Source organism: Anguilla rostrata, chromosome 2, assembly GCF_018555375.3.
Source record: "Anguilla rostrata isolate EN2019 chromosome 2, ASM1855537v3, whole genome shotgun sequence".
NCBI lineage: Eukaryota > Metazoa > Chordata > Actinopteri > Anguilliformes > Anguillidae > Anguilla > Anguilla rostrata.
This window is the reverse complement of record NC_057934.1, coordinates 69227790-69244853: the sequence shown is the minus strand read 5'-3', so window position 1 is coordinate 69244853 and position 17064 is coordinate 69227790. Positions and strand designations below refer to the sequence as shown.

General features: G+C 45.0%; 1 protein-coding gene across 6 annotated transcripts in view; it reads left to right on the top strand.

Annotated features, from left to right (window-relative positions):
• LOC135249062 (uncharacterized) overlaps positions 1 to 13612 on the top strand; it is a 40294-nt gene extending 26682 nt beyond the window's left edge. For 4 of the 6 annotated variants that reach the window (XM_064324316.1, XM_064324312.1, XM_064324314.1 and 1 more), the window contains exons 3-6: positions 1654 to 1737; positions 9494 to 9563; positions 10013 to 10333; positions 12726 to 13612. In XM_064324316.1, coding sequence (XP_064180386.1) covers positions 9506 to 9563; positions 10013 to 10333; positions 12726 to 13096 — 750 coding nt within the window. In that variant the 5' untranslated portion in view covers positions 1654 to 1737; positions 9494 to 9505 and the 3' untranslated portion in view covers positions 13097 to 13612. Of the gene's footprint in view, positions 1 to 19; positions 163 to 1653; positions 1738 to 9493; positions 9564 to 10012; positions 10334 to 12725 lie in introns of those variants that run through there. The other 2 variants (XM_064324313.1, XM_064324317.1) reach the window with 2 other exon arrangements.
• The last annotated feature ends 3452 nt before the right edge of the window (positions 13613 to 17064 follow it).

The window sequence follows — 17064 nt, the reverse complement described above, 5'->3', positions numbered from 1 at the left end:
CGTGGGTGGAGGTGCGCAAACACTTCCCCCGATAGCAGCACGGCCAAGGGAGTCGCCCACGCGGGCGAAGCACAGCGCCAGGGCATCGCGGCACAGAGGCACGGTGCAAAGTGCAGCCGGCGGCGCCGGAGGGAAGAAAACAGCCTGAAGCAGCAGACTCAGGTTGAGTGACATCACAATGGGTGGTCAAGAGTTCTGAGTGGCGGTCGCCACGGGGATATCTCACCATTGCCAAGGCTACAGCAAAGAAGACTGCCTAACGACTGCTTGTCTGCCCCAGTAACTGCTTAAGCACAGAGTGGCACGGATGGGCACAGCACATGGGTGCCACGGAGATTCAGGTCTCGCGATTAAACGTCTTTGTGGACGGGGGGACTAAACTGATCGATCTCAAAAAGTTTTAGCCGTGGCAGAAAAAGTCACAGCCGTGCGACAGGGATGTTCTTGTGAAAAATGCATGCAGTTGTTTGCGTTCGACTGAGTGGGTGTTCCATTTCAACATTTCAGAAAAAAAGACAAGATAAGATGAGGTGAGGTGAGGTGAGATAAGATAAGATAAGATAAGATAAGATAGACTTTGTCCCATTACATTACATTACAGGCATTTGGCAGACGCTCTTATCCAGAGCAACGTACAACAACGTGTATAACCTTAACCAGGAACAAGTCCCGAAGGAAATTTGTTTTAGACACATCTGGTGCTTGCTGTACAAAGACAGTACACATAATAACACACAATAGGACAGCACAATTTCACATTGCTCATTATACACACATTTAAGACAGGTACCTACAATACATACAGCACATACATACATTATATACGTAATACAAAAATTGCACAACACAATAGACCACCTAGCTCCTTAATTTTCCAAACTAATATGCCGCAATGACAAATATCAAATTAGTGTTGTCATCTTTTCTCAAATAAAATGCAACAAAACAGAACATCAAACAACTGCACTTGTTTTGCACGGCAATAATTCGCCATCAGGTACATCTGACAGTGTATCATTCTAAAGAAAAATACATTCTATTGCAAAATCTTCCAAATAAAATGCCCTTACTGCCATATTATGATCCCCGGTGAACTATAAACTGTAAATATTTAATTTTGAACAATCATGACCACATATTTCAGCATTATGAAGCTTTGTGCATTACCCCGCCCTGGGCATGTCGAAGTGTCCTTGAGCAAGACACCTAACCCCTAACCTCTAACTGCTCTGGCGAATGAGAGGCATCAATTGTAAAGCGCTTTGGATAAAAGCGCTATATAAATGCAGTCCATTTACCATTTACCATTTGTGATTTTGCTTTGATCTCGTATTACATTATTTGTTAAAAATAAACCAATGAATAGTGCAATGAAAGCTATAGTGCATATTCTGCAGCCAGGAATTTTTGTATGACTCAGCCAGACACAAAGACAGGATTGTACATGTCCCTCAAACAAAAACTTTTTCTCAATTTCAAGACTTGTTTCAAGCAAGTGTGTTCCGACCGAGGCAGTAAAAGTTTCAACAACAAAAAAAACAAAAAAAAAAAGTGCTTTCGCTGGTCTTGAACGTGAGAAGATGTAGGTGTGGCTCTGCAGCATGGCCCGTACAGCCACAAAGCAAGTAATCATTAATCTGCTTCACCTTGTAGAATTGCAGTGAGGGAAATCTCAAAAGATACAAACCAGGAAGTCAACAGAGAGACATTCCAGATGGCATCAGAGTTCAGCACTGAGTGAGTACTTATCCTAGCGCTAACAAAGAGCCTCTTCTCTCAAAAAAATTAGTTAGACTGACTAACAAAAATTGTTTCATTTAAATAATTTCTTACATTGTGGATACTTATGAAACATTGTGCGTGTCGGAAAAAAAAATGAATGAAAATTGTGGTTTTAAAACTCACAGCACATTTTTAAACTGGCTTCATTTAAATGAATTAATATATTTCACTGCACATTGTATTTTTTAGCCTATTATTTAGTTAAGCTGTATTCAGCACTACCCATTATAAACGCAACATAATTTGCATAATAAATCACAATTACGTTTGTATATTAAAGTCACATTGTTTTCTGTTTATGATTGATTATATGCTGTTCCCCACACGTCAACACTGTGTGTAGCTCAGAATTTTATTCTTCCGACAGGATACAGATTTGCTTTCACCCCTGAGGCACTCAGTTTACTGTTTATTGTCATTGTTGTTCCGTACGCTGATAATAACCCAAAAGAGCAAATCCGGTTTTGTACATGCTTTGCTTGAGGAGCTGGCTAAAACATAATACTGACACATTAGTCAAGTAAATCACATTACGAACACATATTCTAACCACTTATATGCAACAATATGACCCGCTCTACTACCAAACAATAAGGTGCAAATATGGTTCAGGGGTGGGAAAAGTTAGACCACAATAATTTTTTTAAAACAACGTGTTGTTAATTTTTCTCAACAAACATATTTAAATTGTTTAGTGTTACTTGGCCAGAGATTTGATAAACAGTATTGCATTGCTGATTAAAGAAGTCAACTAAGAATTTTTTTTGTGCTTTTTTGGCGACTGGCTCATTTTGCTAGTAAATTGTCTTGATGACATAGATAGAAATGAGTTTTAATGAGTAAATTCTATAGTGGAATCAGGAAGTATATTTTTAAGCTGAAAGCTTTCGGTGAACAGATAAGCTTGCCAGGCCAGTAGGTACAGACACCACCAGGCTTGCTGCAGTGGTAGTCTAAAGGGAAATGGCAAGCCTAAATGATCTGAATGGGCTAGATGGTTCAATTCAGTTTTCAAATATTTTGATGTCTACATAGCCTGCAGCAGGGTTTCCCCCAGAAAAGTTGTTAGGCCCGGTGGCAAGTATCTTTTGACGGGGGAGTGTCTTTTTTGATGGGGGCCCGGCGCGGGCCAGCGACAGACTGATGGCAGCATTAAGGTAGGGCCCTATAGTTTCTGTGATAACAGAATCACGGACGGAATCGCGAAATTGAGAATTTAAAAAAGCTATAACACAGATTCCATAGGGCCCTACATTAAGTCAGTGCTAAAAGCTGACTGGAGATTTGAAAATATAACTACGTAATGTGAATGTTGTTATAAATAAGTCATTTATTCAACACACATTTTAAAAAATCAACAACTATTTACAGCATAGCATAGTCTTACAAAGAAACTGACAACAATGTACAATAGACTTGGAATGCTGTGTTTTCAACAACAACAAAATAAATTAAATTAAAATAAATAATATCAAAGTTTTTGCACTCTACAAAAAACTTGAAAAATGTCCTGATTGGGTACTGATTCTTACAGCTTTGGAATGCTGGGCACATTTCAATAACAACAAAAGAAATAAAAATAAATAATATCAAAGTTTTTGCACTCTACAAAAAACTTGTAGTCAAGTCCTGATTGGCTACTGAATCTTACAACAAGCCTTGGAATGCTGGGCACATTTAAATAGGGATGGGAATCGCGAACCGGTTCCAAGTTGTCCTATTCATTGGAATCGTATCTGGCTCCGAGCTTATCGATTCCGCTTGTCGCAGCCAGCATCTTTTTACGACAGATGCGCGTTGCAAAACAATGACGTAACGCCTTGGGGGAGGCACGCACGCAAGGCAGCCTCTCTCAGGTGTTTGTTTTGGACAGCAGCTGTTACAACAAATTTGATCCGGGCTGCCAGCCTTGATACATTCTGTTGCGATAACGATTCTAAGACAACTCAGCAATTTCTCTGGATTAAGAGGTTATTTTCTAGCCTGAAATGCGATCGTATTACTAAATGGCTACACATGTCATGTAACGTGCTAGTAGTTGGCTATCTCCCTGGATATGAAGTAAATGTTTTTACCAATAATAATAATAATAATAATAATAATAATAAATGTGATTTTATCCATGGAAATATCTATACAAAAAGGCAAAATAAATGTCGTGTTTGCGATTGACGTCGTCGTAGATGTCAGAAGGAAATGTCACTGATTTAAAAAAAAAAAAGGTTTGCTCTCTTTGCAGTGGTTTCGGCTGGAAACGAGCTGTAAGAGCGGGATATGCACAACGCTGCCTACAGATTGGCTACTGAATCTTACAACAATTTACAGCCTTGGAATGCTGGGCACATTTCAACAACAACAAAATATATATGTATCTGTGTTACTGACTGTTTGGCTAGCTAGCTAAGTTAGCTAAATGACCACGTTGTCATGCACATTAGTGTCATCAAGCTAACGTTATTAATAAACTCCGTTGGAAACATGAAAGTTACAGTTTGACTACAAATTAAACACCCATTCTAACAATGGACCCGGCGAGGTTGTTTGTTACGATGGGTGAGATCAATTGTTAAAAACTTTTTTTTTAATTAATAAATTAATTCAGAGTTCATGTTCATGTTTCCTCCCAGTATTGGTACATGTGCAGTTAATATGAGCTCCAACCTGTTATTTTTATTCAAATTACTTTGGAGTTGATTTCATATGCAAGCACCTTCGATGTTTGTCATCCAGTCCAGTTGGATTCAGTGTGTTGGTGGAATTCACAGCTAAAAACATGACAGTAGCTGAAAAAATAACCATGGCGCAAAAAAAGAAAAAAACTGCCTTTTTAAATACGACGTTCGGTGAACAGAGCACGAAATTGATCCAAAGCCGGCCAGTTGAAATAGAAAGTGAAAGAGGGTATGTATGGGGGGTTTGCAAGGCGATTGACTGCATACTAGCGTATTTCGAATCTGCCAAAAAAACACTGCGTAACAACTGAACCCATGTCCCAATGGACGCCGCTCTCCCCTACTCACTGCTGCCCTTGTCACGGTACGGGTGCTGGGACCCAGGCGCAGAGTGGGGAAAGAAAAAAAAAAAAAAAAAAAACACGAAACTCAAAAAGGGAAAATTAACAAAGACTTTACTAACGAAAGGTGAACAAACAGGGAACAGACAAGGCCACAATGGGCTAAAACACAAACTCAAAAAATAATCTAATGAAACAGAAAACAGGAACTCAAAAACACAGACAGGGCAGAACACGGGAAGGCAGAGCACAAGGGAAGGTCAAAAACACAAGTCAGGAACAAAATACAGGCAGGTGAAACACAAACTCAAAAAATAATCTAATGAAACAGAAAACAACAGGAACTCAAAAACACAGGCGGGGCAGAACACGGGAAGGCAGAGCACAAGGGAAGGTCAAACTGATTTTATTGTAGTGTAATTGTTCTTTAAAAATAGTTGCTTTATTGAGTTATAATATTTTTCTCAAGAACATAGGCACCAAAATTATTGGGAGCCCTAAAAATTATTTTAAATAAAAACAGAGTTAAGTTTGTAATAAAATGCTCCATATTTAAGTTAATCTCAGTCTTAAAGGTACAGGAAACTGGATTCAATGTGTGGTTATATTCCCCAGAAGTGACAATTGATTGTCTTCTTAATATTTTTTTCAAGTTTTTAACACAGTTAAATTGCAATAAACACTATTAGATTGTCACGACTTGTTCCGGGGCTCGAGGCGGCTCTGGGAGCCTCTCCGGGGCTCCAGGTGGCTCTGGGGGCCTCTCCGGGGCTCCAGGTGGCTCTGGGGGCCTCTCCGGGGCTCGAGGAGGCTCTGGGGGCCTCTCCGGGGCTCGAGGCGGATCTGGGAGCCTCTCCGGGGCTCGAGGCGGATCTGGGAGCCTCTCCGGGGCTTGAGGCGGATCTGGGAGCCTCTCCGGGGCTCCAGGTGGCTCTGGGGGCCCCTCCGGGACTTGGGGCAGAGCAGGCCGTGAAGGCCGCTCCGGGACTTGAGGCAGAGCAGGCCGTGATGGCCGCTCCGGGACTTGAGGCAGAGCAGGCCGTGAAGGCCGCTCCGGGACTTGAGGCAGAGCAGGTCGTGAAGGCCGCTCCGGGACTTGAGGCAGAGCAGGCCGTGAAGGTCGCTCCGGGACTTGAGGCAGAGCAGGCCGTGAAGGCCCCTCCGGCACTCGGGGCAGAGCAGGCCGTGAAGGCCCCTCCGGCACTCGGGGCAGAGCAGGCCGTGAAGGCCCCTCTGGCATTCGGGGCAGAGCAGGCCGTGAAGGCCCCTCCGGCACTCGGGGCAGAGCAGGCCGTGAAGGCCCCTCCGGCACTCGGGGCAGAGCAGGCCGTGAAGGCCCCTCCGGCACTCGGGGCAGAGCAGGCCGTGAAGGTCCCTCCGGCACTCGGGGCAGAGCAGGCCGTGAAGGCCCCTCCGGCACTCGGGGCAGAGCAGGCCGTGAAGGCCCCTCCGGGACTTGGGGTGGAGCAGGCCGAGGGCCCTGCCGTCTGGGCTGGGCAGGGGACAGGCACACAGACCACAGCTGTAGGGAACCCGGCTGGGCAGCCGGACGGGACCGGCGGGACCCCCGCGGGCCGGACCCCGGAAAAATGGCAAACAGAGACCCCTCAAAAGGGTCAGGATCCGCCTGCTGAGCAGCTGGAGGTCCGGCCGACCGGGAGGCAGCCCGACCACGGCGCCTCCGCGACCGCCTGCCCCGGGCACTGGGAGGCTCAAGCTCCCACCACCCCGATGGCATGTTAAACAATAAAAAAAAAATAAAAAATAAAAAAAACTCTGCTGGGTCCCACACTGGCTGGTTCCTTCTGTCACGGTACGGGTGCTGGGACCCAGGCGCAGAGTGGGGAAAGAAAAAAAAATAAATAAAAAACACGAAACTCAAAAAGGGAAAATTAACAAAGACTTTACTAACGAAAGGTGAACAAACAGGGAACAGACAAGGCCACAATGGGCTAAAACACAAACTCAAAAAATAATCTAATGAAACAGAAAACAGGAACTCAAAAACACAGACAGGGCAGAACACGGGAAGGCAGAGCACAAGGGAAGGTCAAACTGATTTTATTGTAATGTAATTGTTCTTTAAAAATAGTTGCTTTATTGAGTTATAATATTTTTCTCAAGAACATAGGCACCAAAATTATTGGGAGCCCTAAAAATTATTTTAAATAAAAACAGAGTTAAGTTTGTAATAAAATGCTCCATATTTAAGTTAATCTCAGTCTTAAAGGTCCAGGAAACTGGATTCAATGTGTGGTTATATTCCCCAGAAGTGACAATTGATTGTCTTATTAATATTTTTTTCAAGTTTTTAACACAGTTAAATTGCAATAAACACTATTAGATTGTCACGACTTGTTCCGGGGCTCGAGGCGGCTCTGGGAGCCTCTCCGGGGCTCGAGGCGGATCTGGGAGCCTCTCCGGGGCTCGAGGCGGATCTGGGAGCCTCTCCGGGGCTCGAGGCGGCTCTGGGGGCCTCTCTGGGGCTCGAGGTGGCTCTGGGGGCCTCTCCGGGGCTCGAGGCGGATCTGGGGGCCTCTCCGGGGCTCGAGGCGGATCTGGGAGCCTCTTCGGGGCTCGAGGCGGATCTGGGAGCCTCTCCGGGGCGTGAGGCGGATCTGGGAGACTCTCCGGGGCTCCAGGTGGCTCTGGGGGCCCCTCCGGGACTTGGGGCAGAGCAGGCCGTGAAGGCCCCTCCGGAACTTGAGGCAGAGCAGGCCGTGAAGGCCCCTCCGGGACTTGAGGCAGAGCAGGCCGTGATGGCCGCTCCGGGACTTGAGGCAGAGCAGGCCGTGAAGGCCGCTCCGGGACTTGAGGCAGAGCAGGCCGTGAAGGCCGCTCCGGGACTTGGGGCAGAGCAGGCCGTGAAGGCCGCTCCGGGACTAGAGGCAGAGCAGGCCGTGATGGCCGCTCCGGGACTTGAGGCAGAGCAGGCCGTGAAGGCCGCTCCGGGACTTGAGGCAGAGCAGGCCGTGAAGGCCGCTCCGGGACTGGAGGCAGAGCAGGCCGTGAAGGCCGCTCCGGGACTTGAGGCATAGCAGGCCGTGAAGGCCGCTCCGGGACTTGAGGCAGAGCAGGCCGTGAAGGCCGCTCCGGGACTTGAGGCAGAGCAGACCGTGAAGGCCGCTCCGGGACTTGGGGCAGAGCAGGCCGTGAAGGCCCCTCCGGCACTCGGGGCAGAGCAGGCCGTGAAGGCCCCTCCGGCACTCGGGGCAGAGCAGGCCGTGAAGGCCCCTCCGGCACTCGGGGCAGAGCAGGCCGTGAAGGCCCCTCCGGCACTCGGGGCAGAGCAGGCCGTGAAGGCCCCTCCGGCACTCGGGTGGAGCAGGCCGTGAAGGCCCCTCCGGCACTCGGGGCAGAGCAGGCCGTGAAGGCCGCTCCGGGACTTGAGGCAGAGCTGGCCGTGAAGGCCCCTCCGGGACTTGGGGTGGAGCAGGCCGAGGGCCCTGCCGTCTGGGCTGGGCAGGGGACAGGAACACAGACCACAGCTGTAGGGAACCCGGCTGGGCAGCCGGACGGGACCGGCGGGACCCCCGCGGGCCGGACCCCGGAAAAATGGCAAGCCAAGACCCCTCAAAAGGGTCAGGATCCGCCTGCTGAGCAGCTGGAGGTCCGGCCGACCGGGAGGCAGCCCGACCACGGCGCCTTCGCGACCGCCCGCCCGGGCACTGGGAGGCTCAAGCTCCCACCACCCCGATGGCATGTTAAACAATAAAAATAAAAAAATAAATAAAAAATTTAAAAAACTCTGCTGGGTCCCACACTGGCTGGTTCCTTCTGTCACGGTATGGGTGCTGGGACCCAGGCGCAGAGTGGGGAAAGAAAAAAAAAAAAAAAAAAACACGAAACTCAAAAAGGGAAAATTAACAAAGACTTTACTAACGAAAGGTGAACAAACAGGGAACAGACAAGGCCACAATGGGCTAAAACACAAACTCAAAAAATAATCTAATGAAACAGAAAACAACAGGAACTCAAAAACACAGGCGGGGCAGAACACGGGAAGGCAGAGCACAAGGGAAGGTCAAACGAAACACAAGTCAGGAACAAAATACAGGCAGGTGAAACACAAACTCAAAAAATAATCTAATGAAACAGAAAACAACAGGAACTCAAAAACACAGGCGGGGCAGAACACGGGAAGGCAGAGCACAAGGGAAGGTCAAACGAAACACAAGTCAGGAACAAAATACAGGCAGGTACATACAGTTTGTAACAAATAGAATTCGGAAACAAACACAAGCAGGGCAGAACACGGGAAGGCAGAGCACAAGGGAAGGTCAAACAAAACACAGTCAGGCACAAAATACAAGCAGGTACATACAGTTTGCAACATCGGAAACAAACACAAGGAACCAGCACCCGAGTCAAGGGAACAGAGAACTTAAATAGACAGGGGTAACAAGACACAGGTGAACTCAAAAAGCAATCAAACCAAAAGGATGGGATAAGACACAGGTGGGAACAATGATGGGATAACGAGACAATGAAACAATCATACAATTAACAGGGGGGGAGCAGGACACAAAACAGAAGTGCCGCCATCTGGCGGCCCAACAAGGGAAACACAGACAGGAAAATAGGACCATGACAGCCCTGCTGCCAGATTATGCTTGCATTGTGTGTTTGAATATTTGAGCTTCAAGCAAGTCCACAGCACGTAACACAGCTGAGCCCTGCATACTGTATACGTTACAGGTAAAGCCAAACATGGAGATCCGGGCAGCCCTGTTCCTTTGGCTCCTTCTAAGTAGCTCTGCAGCGACTAGTAAGTAATGTTTCACAAACCGAACTGACGTGTCCATATAATGTACTGTAGGACAGGCCAATTAACTGAGGGATTTGCATTCACCATGCCAACCGTTCATTCCTAGATAGCATTCTTTGTTTGGCAATGAACGCATACATAATTTTTTTTTTTTAATGTATTTATTTACTGCATTGGCATTATAAAATACATTTGTCAAGTGCTAAGAGCATGAGCGTCCGTTGCTTGGCTTTGTTCTTACTACCGATGCTAGACTGTTGTGATTTCATATGCGATGGTTGCAACGAGAGGACTAACAGTACTTCAACTACGCTTCAGTTACGCGCGTAGTGCGCTCGCGGTCGCTGCGCGTTCGGTGAGTGTCCTATCGGTGCCGCTTCCCTGCAGCAAGAGCAGAGTCACGGCTTCTGCGCAGATTACATCTCCCTCCTTCCGTCCCCCTTCCTCAGAATTAGTGCGGCTGAGCACCAGCGATTTGGTAGCGGAGCCCTGCCACAGTAACGTGACGCTACGCTGCAACGTCTCCCGGGAGGCGGGCCTCAACGTGAGCAGCCTCTCCTGGATCCGCAAGCGCGATAATAAGATTCTGTGCGATAATAAGACGGGGCTGAAGAGCCACGACGGCCACAGGATTCGGTGTAGCTACACGCCCCCGGCGCAGCTGGCACTCACCTTCACACACCTGTGGCCCACAGACCGGGGCGATTACATCTGCAAGCTACGGTCCAACCGGGGCATAAAGAACAACACATCCAAGGTGGACGTTGAAGGTGAGTGCCATTCAGTTTTTCCAACAAATTTTATTTTATTTTATTTTTTAAAGGAAAGAATCACACCCAATGTAATAGGCTATTTCAAAAGCCTTTGATGTTTTTACTTAAAAAAAAGGTGAGTATTTCTTCTCTGTTGGTGTGTATTGCATAGATAGTATTGCTATTTGTGCCCGAAACTACAGTATGTGGATCCATAGAGCGTCCAGTGTCCAGAATTATTGGCACTCTTGACAAAGATGAAGACTATTTAAAAAAAAAACAAATGAGATGTTCTGTCATTTTCCCACACGGTTTAAATACTTTATTTCGTGACATGGAATCAACAAAAACAATACATTTTTCAAATAAATACATTTATTTCCAAAAACGAAATTGCTTTCACAAGTATTGCCACCCCAGCGATTAGTACTTGGTACAGCCTCCCTTGGCTGAAATGAACAGCATTGAGCCTTTTCCTATAATGTTTGATAAGGTTGGAGAACACATTTGGAGGGGTCTTGGCACAGAAATGTAATATGACAGTTACCTTATTTTTTATACCCTAGTGAAACCAACACTGATGGTGTGCCACAATACAGTTTCTTTAGGGTCCAAGAAACTGAAATTTGCTGATGTGTTGTTTCAGTACATTTTGGAATTCCCAAATTACCCAGAAATATTTTTAAATGACTCTTGCAAAGACAACAAAAGGCCTGTGCTTTCCCCCTTGGCTAAGCACCAGATTTCCCGTGGCTGGAGTCAGCTGGGCTTATTGTATCTCACTAAAATTCTATGACAAAATCCTTTCTACTCCTTATGTAAATAATGCTCTTGCCACTTTTGTGCGGAAGTCGGAAATGCACCGTGCCTTCTCTGGCTGCTGCAGAAGCACCAATACGCTTTCTTCTTTTCCAAGAAATGAAGAGACCCACAGGAGATGGGTTTAATGTCTGGAGGCACTATGGCCACTGTAGCATCGTAACAATCCCAACAGCTGATAGTTGTAGCGCCCATTTTTCAACAAGGTCTTCACCGATAATTTGCAAAAACAGTGTGGCTTTGCTAAAAAGGTTAGAGCTGGGGCACTATACAGTGCCTTCCTTTTCTACGCCTCCCAACTGATAGTGACTCTCCCGGTGGTGGCAGAACAGACGCCTGATAGGTCGTAAGTAGGCGGCCTACTGTTAGCTAGCAATTATTGAATACCTTCCAAGCTTAGACATGTGGAATTAAAGCCTTTCTTTATTCAGGTGTAAGGAGTTTGAGACTGCCGTCGAGTCGAATGCTGCTGTGCACCAGCTCTGTGTTACAACACCATTACACGTTGAGTGCAGGTTTAACTATACAATGGTAAACGCCTAGCTTATGTTGCTTTCTTTCGTGTTGTCTGGTAGTCTGGGCAACGTGCTCTAACCCTAGCAATGAGGAATGGTTAATATATGAGCTGTTTTCGGGCTGAGAATATCCGTGAGCGCAGGTTAAACACCCAACCTGTCCTTGTCTGCTGAACAAGTCGTGACAATCTAGTAGTGTTTATTGCAATTTAACTGTGTTAAAAACTTGAAAAAAATATTAAGAAGACAATCAATTGTCACTTCTGGGGAATATAACCACACATTGAATCCAGTTTCCTGGACCTTTAAGACTGAGATTAACTTAAATATGGAGCATTTTATTACAAACTTAACTCTGTTTTTATTTAAAATAATTTTTAGGGCTCCCAATAATTTTGGTGCCTATGTTCTTGAGAAAAATAGTATAACTCAATAAAGCAGATATTTTTAAAGAACAATTATATTACAGTAAAAGCTTACAATGTTCTTATATGTTTGAGCATAAAGCGTACCTCATTATTCGTGTGGTTTATTTAATATGGCCTTTTTTCCTCTCATTTTCATCAAGATTGCCAAACATTCTGGACCTGATTTTCAGTGGGATGAAGTAATATTAATGAGAAATTCTGCATTTAGGCATTTAGCAGATGCTCTTACCCAGAGTACCTTATACACAGCTATTCCTAAACCATTGAATACTGCAACAATTCAGGCAATAGACCATAACTAGAGCATTTTGTATCAAGAGGTTTCGCTTTTGTGGTTTCTGATTGGGTGGGGTACCTTATGCAGCGATACAGCTGTGCCACCTGGGAATCAAACCTGCAGCCTCTGAGCTACAAGTAACATTCCCTAGCCATTACAGTACACTGGCACCAGAAGTCTAAAACCACACAGGTCATGCAGCCCTGGACTTGAATACCGGAAGCTTCAGAAGTGAAGCTCATCAGGTCACTGTATACATCTTACTCCGCCTGTTTTTTTAACTGCATTTGTGAGGCCCCCTCTGACTCGTCTTCTGTCATCGGATCAATGTACGATTAAAAAAAAAGTTTTCTCTTTCTCTCCTCCTAAAGAATGTTACGGGAAGGTCTACACGGACTACTCGCCCTCGAAAGTAGGCTGCCATTTCCACGGGGTCTACCCCCGGGGCGAGGTGCACTGGTTTCACCGTGGGAAAAATGTCACCTCCGATTCGACGGCGGCCGACCCCGGCGACCCCAACCCCAAGGGGATGTACAACGTGTCCAGCACCCTTCGGACCGAAGGTGACCCAAACGAGTACAACTGCTCTTTGTGGATCCCGGGCGCAAAGACCTATCTGGCCAGCGCGCTGGTACATGGGTCAGAGAGAGGCACGAGGCTTTTGGGCACGGGGCAGGCTGTCTCCCTGCACATAGTTGGATTGGGCTGGCTCCTGATCCTGGCCGGAGTCCTTATCATGTGATGCATACGACCATAGAGCAAATGCTGTCACAACGTCACCTGTTGGTAATGTTGCGACTTACTCAAATTACGACCAAAGTGCAACGTTGTCAGTAGTGTGTTTGTAGGGCACATCTCGGCACCAGGTCCTTATTGTTATATTTCCTGGCTGTTATGTATGAGTACAATGAGTCCCAAGTTCAAATATTAATGATGCAGGAAGTGTGATTGCTGGATAAAGAAAGGGGTGTCGTCAATGGACTTTGTCACCGGTAAGGTCCAGTCTTGGCAATGTACGTATGCATGAGTGACAGCGCCGGGAAGCTACATAAATGTTGTTTCGAAATGCTCAAGTAGTGCTCAAGTTGCCACTACATATATTGTTCAGTGTGTTATTTCCTTTCTATATGCATATGCCCTTCTTGTACAAATGCTTATAGTCAATAGAAAATTGATTAACTACCCTTCAATGTAAGAAGCTGGTTTATGCTTGGACTTGATCTGTATGACCATTAAACATAAAAGAATTTATAAATTATGTATTTCTCTCCTTACCACAAATTTCACGCTTGAGATTGAAATGTATGTAACATCAAACAAGCCTTCTTAACCACAAACACACATGTATTTTATGTGTAACTATTCCCTGAAATTGAAAATATAGTTGACTCAACAGGGATCTGTGCCAGTCCTGAATGGAATAACAGGGGGCTGTAATGCATTACATTACATTACTGGCATTTAGCAGACGCTCTTATCCAGAGCAACTTACAATTTTTTACTCCATTGTCTTTTACAGCTGGATATATACTGAAGCAATTCCGGTTAAGTACCTTGCTCAAGGGTACAACAGCAGTGTCCCGTGAATCGAACCTACGACCTTTCAGTTACAAGCCCAGTTCTTTCCCACTGTGCTACACTCCGGCAACAACTTCAGCCTCTTCGGATGGGTAATACCACAGCCCCGGGCCAAGTGGCCTGACCTGACCTGCTCCCCCAAAGCTTTATGTCTTGAACCCTGAGCCTGAGTCAAGTGGAGAGGGTGCATCAAGGAAATGCCTCCGATAATAGCTCTATGCCTCAAAGAAATATGACCACCCCCACTGCAAAAATGAATGATCAATAATAAGAAGAATTATTATTATTATTATTATTATTATTATTATTATTATTATTGGTAGCAGGTAATATTTTTCTACTGGATGCGCACAGTTTGCATGTTCTCCCCGTGTTCGCGTGGGTTTACTCCGGGTACTCCGGTTTCCTCCCACACTCAAAGACATGCATGTTAGGTGCGCTCCTGCAGGTGCCCTGGACCAAGGCACTGGCCTCAGAACTGGAGTTGGTCCCCAGTGGGCATCTGCACTGTGGCTGCCCACTGCTCCTAGGTAACTAAGGATGGGTCAAAATGCAGAGGACAAATTACCCCACGGGGTTCAATAAAGTATATCTCATCTTGAAAGTTAAAAAGCGTATTTCCCAAAATGGTGAACTATCCCTTTAACAAAGCACAGTAGTGATTCCAGAGAAGGACAGGCTGGGTGGGTCATTTCTTTGAGCCATTACTCTCATTTATTCACAAAGGAGAATGCCGCTTTGAACATCGTAGGCTGTCTTGGTCTTTTTATAACACAACCGCCGCCCCTAATTCAAATCTGCCAAACACAATACACCCAAAGCCGAACCGATTATCTCACTGTCCAATCCCAAAATGGCCGTGACGCCACTACAGTATTTTCCTGAAAGACCAACCATGCAATTGGTTTAAAAGTCAGATTCAAACAGTTTTCTGATGGTTTGCCAGAAAAGAGTGGTCTACAGACAGAGATACAGTAGATTGTCTGCGAGTTCTTTAGAAGGCTGTGCAGTGAAACAGAAAGGTATATTTGAAATAAATTTTAAAAAATGTGCCTAATCATTCTTTTTCAGCTAAATGAGAAAAGAAGGTTTCTGGTCCTCAGCAAATACAGATTCACTAATTGAGTCATATGGGCATTCATTTAAAATGTAATAAACACTGTAGAATTTTTTCATTTTTCTGCATCCATGTAATTTCTGAGGTAATGTGCAAGGTCACAATTAGCACTGTAAAGGTCTTCATCTCCAACGGACATGAATATTTATGAGTACATTTGTTGTAGCTTATGATTAAAAAATTTATAGCCACACAAAAAATATGACCTGAAATTCGATCCACTGTGTATAAAATACAAACAAACATAAAAATATATTGCCCTCATTGAAAAGTGGCTTGCTGATATTGGTCAGCACACTCATTCCTGGAGACCTTTCTTCCGTTTCAAATCAGTTCTGAGTCAGGCTGTGTTTTCCAGGTTTGGGAAGCCTTGTGTACCCCTGGCACGTGACACAAGTAACCCCCCTAGTCTTACACCCACTCTGGCCTCTTGGGATTTAGATTACATTACAGGCATTTAGCAGACACTCTTATCCAGAGCAACTTAAATATTACATTACATTGCATTCATTTATACAGCTGGATATACACAGTATAGGAAAGCAATGCCGGTTTAGTACCTTGCTCAAGGGTACAACAGCAGCGTCCTATGTGCAAATCAAACCTGTGATCTTCAGGTTACAAGCCCAGCTCCTTACCCATTATACTACTCTGCCGCCCATTGGCCCAATGGTGTAGTATGACAGCGGCATTGTAAGTGCCAGCTAAGCTTGGAACCATAATGTATAATCATTAGCAATCTGTAGTGTTTAAATAAGCTGGCATGGCGTGCTCTAAGCCACAACTTGTATATTTAAGTGATTTTGTTTAAAAACCGTTGATTGTATCACATTGAAAATTGAATTGTTTCAAATATTTGTTAGCAGAACCGAAATCCTTTGAAACTTTCATTGGTATGAATACCATTTTCTTATCCAGCTCAACACAAAGGTACTAATAGATACATAATTTCTGCACTTTCCAAAACCTGTTATTCATAGTTCTGTAACCACGACGCTCAACATCAGTGAAATATTGCCCTCTGCTGGAAAAATCAACTATGGTGTGTGTGAGTTGAATCTTGTCTAGTCTCAAGTTCTTGTCTAGTCGTATGTCACACAAGTTTGTTTTCCTAATTGACCCTGTCGTACAATAGATTTCCATTAGAAAATATAAATATTTACTAACGATCATAAGAACAATGTAGAACATTTGATTTCGTAAAATGTGTATGAGAATGACGTCATCAGGCCATTGAGGCCAATCAGCAAGCGTTGAAGAGTTATTGGAGAACTGACGTGTCCAGTCACTCCGTCTTGCGTCTTCTCTTCTTTCCGTTACACATGAAGGAAGCGGCGGGATGTATAACCAGCTCAGCAGAAATGAATTCATTTTAATTAAGTTTTAATAACCTCGTCTCATATCCACACGGAAATGCCATACAAAACTGCTGGGGCCAGTTCTGTAAATCAGGAGTTTGAGTAAGAGTGCCCTACAGCTGCACAAGCTCTGAATCTCACATTCCACTGGGCCTCAATATTGTCCCTTATAACTATGATTCTCAAACAACAGCATTTGTGCTGCCTAAATTGAACTGTGATGTCTGACCTGAGCCACAAGGGGGCACACAACACCCATTTGACTATTGATTTTTTTTAATTATTATTTTATTTTATTTTTATTTTTTTGAAACGGAACGTTGCCAAAAAGGAATTCCCCCTTAATACGGAAAGGAGTAAGAATCTGTCCATACATTTTTATTTTTTGTTGCGATGACTGCTACTGTGGCTGCGTCTCTCCGCTGTAGGTTCGCTGTTGTAAGAACGTTTTTTGTACAGTACATAGAAAGTAATGCTTTTGTTTTCACTGATGGTCCGAGGCAAGGCAAGACTGCATTCGCAGCACACGTTTGGCCTGTCAAGCAAAGCCGTGTCGATTCCTTGTCTGGTTTCGTAGTTTAATTTAGGCACTGCTCCGCATCTATCATCCTTTCCTTTTGAATTGTAAAATGCTAGATGAGTATCAGAGGGGCCTAA